This window comes from Diadema antillarum, unplaced genomic scaffold, assembly GCF_040938485.1.
Source record: "Diadema antillarum isolate AM-2024a unplaced genomic scaffold, OU_Dant_1.0 seq00001598_RagTag, whole genome shotgun sequence".
Classification (NCBI taxonomy): Eukaryota; Metazoa; Echinodermata; class Echinoidea; order Diadematoida; family Diadematidae; genus Diadema; species Diadema antillarum.
Window position 1 is genome coordinate 358,850 of NW_027272314.1, and position 5,386 is coordinate 364,235.

Genomic DNA, 5,386 nt, shown 5'->3' on the forward strand with positions numbered 1-5,386 from the left:
TGGACTCCTGAACCGTTTATTCACATATTGGAATAAAACACTGTTGATGGGGTGCTATATAGATGTCCAGAGCTTCTATCGTAACATATGAGCATTATGGCTAAACTCCACTTTTAGTGCGTTATTCTTCCAATAAGTCTAGAGAACATTTTGTCAATGTAAGAGTGATTCCACATGACTGGCAAATAATAATTTTCTGGTGTTACACCAATTTTGAGCCATTCCAAAGATATGGACAAAAACTGTGAAATTGCAGTATTTTCTCTTGACCTTTGACCACATGCCCCAAATCTTTCCCCACAGAATCATTACACATTATTGGATGTATGTATCAGATTTATGTAATAATTTTTCTTTCATACAATTCATGTAATAATTTCATTGGTAAAAGATGTAAATTTAGCATTATAACCTGACCTTCTACCCTTGACATTTGACCACATTACCGATGATTAACATTTAAGGTTTCTTGGTCGTCTCCGCCATAATTTCAATGAACATTGTATCAAGATAATTTACAGTTCCATAATAAAAACTTGTTTTGATTATGCAGATGTACTTTATGACTCTGTCTATGCAAAAAGTATGCAGATCGTTTACAAAATTTAATGAATGTGATATTTCGAGCCAGCTTATTCATCAGACGTACAAAAAAAAAATATTGGGAGTTTTTAAAAGCAGGCCGTACAATTGATAATTGTAGCGCTCCTTATTCATTGGACGGCTTTTTGATTCAAGTATCACATCAATACTCTTTACGCTCCTATGGAAAGCTTTCGATGTCAAAGCCAAGATCAGAATATTGTAAACGCATGTTCGTCTATTGTGGGCCATGCATGTTTGATATTTTCCCTTAGATATAACATCCTCGTCATCATGCCTTTCATTTAAGAACGCAATAAATGCTTATGTTTTGCATTGGAGGTTATCGTGGTTATGATACGTGATTAGGTATCCCTATGTTATGTTGATGATTATGTTGTATTATGGGTGGGGTTTGGGTTGGAAGGAAATATTGGCAATCGGGATGGGAGGATAACATTTAATGGGCTTTTTCAATGTTATAGGATATCATTATGTGTAGGTTTGAATGCGTATGTGTGTGTATATATCAAATTTGGATAGTTTTATTGATTTCACTGTATTGAGTTTCAAATATGATTACTCATGTAAGATTGGATCCCTTGGAAGACTAGCACGACCATGTAGGCCGAGCTGAGCATACAGGAAATCCATCCATGATTATGGGACCGTTGTGGCATTGTGGATAAGACTCCCGATTCCCGATCGGAGGACCCGAGTTCGAATCCCGCCCAAGATATTTTTACCCACTGTGTCCCTTTCGGCCCAGGTGTATAAATGGGTACCTGGTAACGCTATAGGGTAATAATAATGGCAGGGCCCTCTGGTAGAGCAGTGGCAACACTGAAGAGGCAATCGAGGGTATGTTATTATGATTATTATTATCATTGCTATTATGATTATGATTATTATTATTATCATTATTATTATTTCCATAATTATTATTATCATTATCCATTTATCTTCACTTTCTATTCCAGTTTTATCGTACTTTGTGATTATAGAGTGAATAAATAGATAAATAAACAACAACAAAAAATATACCAAGAGAATCATTGCCAGACAACACATTCATGTACATGTGCTAAGTGTCATGGAAATGCCGTGAGCCTTTCTGAAATATTTTCAATGAAGAAAAGCGTTTAAAGCATTTTCACTTGACCTTTGTCCTTTGACCCATGCCTCAAAACTTCCTCTGAGAATCATTACGTGGTGAGGTTTAAGGAAAACACCTTCAGACATTGCAGACATATGGGGAAAGAAAGTAAGAATGTAATGTGTGTTATATGTATTCCGTATTTTGTTTCATCTTATATTATTTACTTCATAACCTAATTTCTCCTTTCTAATTCTTCTACATTAAAGACGTTTAGCGCTCAGAAACTTTAGTAATAAGCACTCTATACATTATGTTATTATTATCATTATTTAACCTAAGAGCGTTTACCTCGAGCTTTTGTGGTCTCAAGTTCAAAAGCACAGAACTCTTCGTCCATTCATACATACATATGCCAAGTTTCGTTTCTAAAATCTCAAACGGTGATTAAGTTACGCTTTTCACAAAATAGCGTGATTGTGAACGGAAAGGAGAATGGACGAACAACCCGAAAACTTAATGCCTCCGTTGACACTGCGTGACGATGGCATAAAAACAGATGTGAAGCGATCGAGTCCTGTCAATCAAAATAAAAGAGAAATTATTTCAGGTTAAAGAATACATTCAATGAATTTTGAAAGCTACACTTATAAGGGGATTACAGATTTAAGATGCATTGACCATAGTGGTTCTCCATGTTCACAGGCGCTCGACAAATCCCAATGACAGGCAACGTGCTGTCGCACATCTGATTAGCAGCAGTGAAATTCCCTCCGACAAAGTCCAGCCCTTTTTTCTGCCATAAAAAAGGAAGAGGAATTCGATTGATAACATGGAAATCAATAAGTAAATTGGGAACCAGACAATCAAAAAACGGCGCTCAAGAAGAGTGAAGATGATGTTCTCTGGCATTCGTGATATGCAAATTAATGTGCGCAAACTCAGTCATTTCAGCATGCAGAGCTGTTCAAACGTACACGCGTCACGAAGAACAAACAGAAACGAATGATGGGGGGGGGGGGGGCTGCGCGATGAATTGACAGTTCCATTAAAACACCGAATATTGTTTGTATTCCCTACTTTTTGTCATTCACCGGGGTGGGGAGGGGGGGGGGGTAACAATGGGTCATCGGTCATATTTCATGTCTGTCTGTGGTACATGATGTAAACATATAAGACAGACGCGAGGAAGTTTAGCCTCAGAGTGCCATCCAGCTCATTCGAAGAAAACCGTTGTAGCAGATATTTCCTCTGCCTTTCTCAAATTTACCAGATAATTGTTCAGATGTTCTTAACGCCGGAGTTAAGTTTGCTGAGGTAGCATTTTCATCGACATCAAGTGAGGAGCAAGAAACAGACGTGTTGTTACAGGAGACGATCTACCGGAGGCCAATTAAAATTGCTCCGAAAACAGGTAAAGGAGAGGAAACGAGCAGATATTGGTGATCATTTAATATGTTCTATTTCAGCCACAAATAGGCACGATTACCACCTATTTTTTTCGTAGCCATTTCCTATTTTCTTATGTCAATATTTCTTGAGTTTCTCACATCAAAGGGAATCATCAGTATTTTTTGTGCCTATGCTTGGTTGTCTTAATGGTGATTTTGAAGTAGAAGATAACCCTACAAGTTGTGTTGATTTATGAATTATATACATTAAGCCCGGTCCCTTCAAGCTCGTACTTATGTGATACCTCTTAGTGCCAAAATTTGACCTTGTCTTAGAGAAAAAGCTTGCAAAAAGTAGAGAATAATGCATCTTTTATTCTTACGAATGCAGAATCTTTTCCGCTGGGATGAAGAATATAGGTTAATGCATCTTTTATTTGTACCGTTGAAGAGTCTGTTCCTATACCATAAAATAACCTAAAATACCGGAATGCTGTATCTTGCTGAGATCTATTTGATATCTCCAGGAAGGTCTACACGAGGCTATCCAGTACTGTACAGTGATCACTTTCGATTGATTGCTCAAGGCAGTCAGGTTTACTATTTCGTGTCGGAATCAATATTAGTTTGATGTGCCTGGTATGCTACAGATTTACCCTAATACTATTTACGTTTTAAAAAAAAGGCTTGAATCTTGATGCTTTAGTTAAGTCAAGGACAATCACACACACGCACACACACAATCACACACCCATATTTCAATGAATGATCCGAAAGCGTTATGCTCTCTGAAGATGGAAGTTAACTTCATTTCTTTTTCTTTCCAATGGTCAGCAACTCCATATGCGAACAACACGACCAGTTTACTGAGTAATCGAATTCTTCGTCCGTGTCATTTAAACATCACTCCAAGGGTTCACTCTAAGGAATCATGAACAGATCAGAAGGGACAATAGCCATCAGTGCTCCTGAACCAATGGTCAGCTACAGCTTTCTAAGCACTGTGTGCCTTTCCTTCGCTACCATCTTTACCAATATAATCATCGTGCTGGCATTCGCTGTCCAGAAGAGGCTCTGGACGTACACCAATTATTACATCTTTAATATGACCATTGCTGATTTACTGGTCGGCGCCATGGTCATGCCCATTCGTTCGACCATCATCCTTTACGATAGATGGGTGTTTGGGGATGTGGAAGGAGCAGTCTTCTTGATGGTGCAAAATACGAGTTTGGGTGTTTCGGTCATGGGCGTGGTGATTATTACCATTGACCGTTACCTAGCAACGTTCCATCCCATGAAGCACTACACGAAAAGGAGCATTGGGAAAGCAAAGGTTATCAACTGTGTCACTTGGCTGTTACCTTTCGTCGTTTGGCTCTTCTTGAATGTGGTCTGGAATCTTTTGGACCCAACAGGTGAGACCACGGCTGTCGGGCTACCAAGGCCCAATCACTCAAGGGCATTTGGTTCTGCTCTTATGGTCTTTTGCATCCGATTCGCAGTGCCATTCGTAATCGTCATAACCCTCTACATAAGGATCTATCTTCGTGTCCGGACGGCTCTAAGAGTGCGATTGTCTACGTCATCGGCCATGATCTCCCAAAAGTACAGTTATGAGCAAAACGGCAACGAAGGACCTTCACAGGGAATCACCACCATATCAGCTAAGGTGTCTAAGGAGAAGCGTAGAGATACGACCACAGGAAGTGCCCCGAAGCAAGAACGACGGAACAGCCTTTGTTCTAAAATCGATGGGGAAGGAAAAAGTAAAGGCTTGAAACTATTCTACTCTAACAGGGGAAAACGTAGTCAAGAGCCCGTGAAGACCAAGGGCGAGTCACCAACGGAAAGCCGCAAAGCTATGCGGACACTGTCGTTCATCGTGCTAACCTACACTGTGACCTGGCTCCCACTCGCCGTCAGTACTTCTTTGTACAGCATCTCTCCATCTGTGTACTACAAGGTGAACGACACCATAGAGTTAAACGAGGTAGCGAGGTGGATGTCCTTCAGCAACAGCATGTTCAACCCGCTGGCGTATGCCATGGCGCAGCCACTGATCCGGGAAACGATCTTTCAGCTCTTCTGCAAAAGATGCCGATAAATCTGTCCAAGCAAGAAGGCGATTGTCTCACCTCTCTTGTACAAGAAACGATTGTGCCATGCATGTCCTTTTACTACGTTTAAGTTGTTGTACGTCAGCAAATTAAAACCAGAGTAATCGAATATTTAGAGATTTCTTCAAAATCATACATGAAATACAAATGTTATGGAATGTTCAGTTTCCATGATTCCATGAAATATTGACTATATT

The 5,386-nt window shown here is 39.7% G+C and overlaps 1 protein-coding gene across 1 annotated transcript; it reads left to right on the plus strand.

Moving 5' to 3' along the window:
• Positions 1–4,000: 4,000 nt before the first annotated feature.
• LOC139711003 (muscarinic acetylcholine receptor M1-like) lies at positions 4,001–5,176 on the plus strand. Its single transcript, XM_071622919.1, has one exon. The coding sequence runs from the start codon at positions 4,001–4,003 to the stop codon at positions 5,174–5,176; it is 1,176 nt and encodes a 391-aa protein (XP_071479020.1).
• The last annotated feature ends 210 nt before the right edge of the window (positions 5,177–5,386 follow it).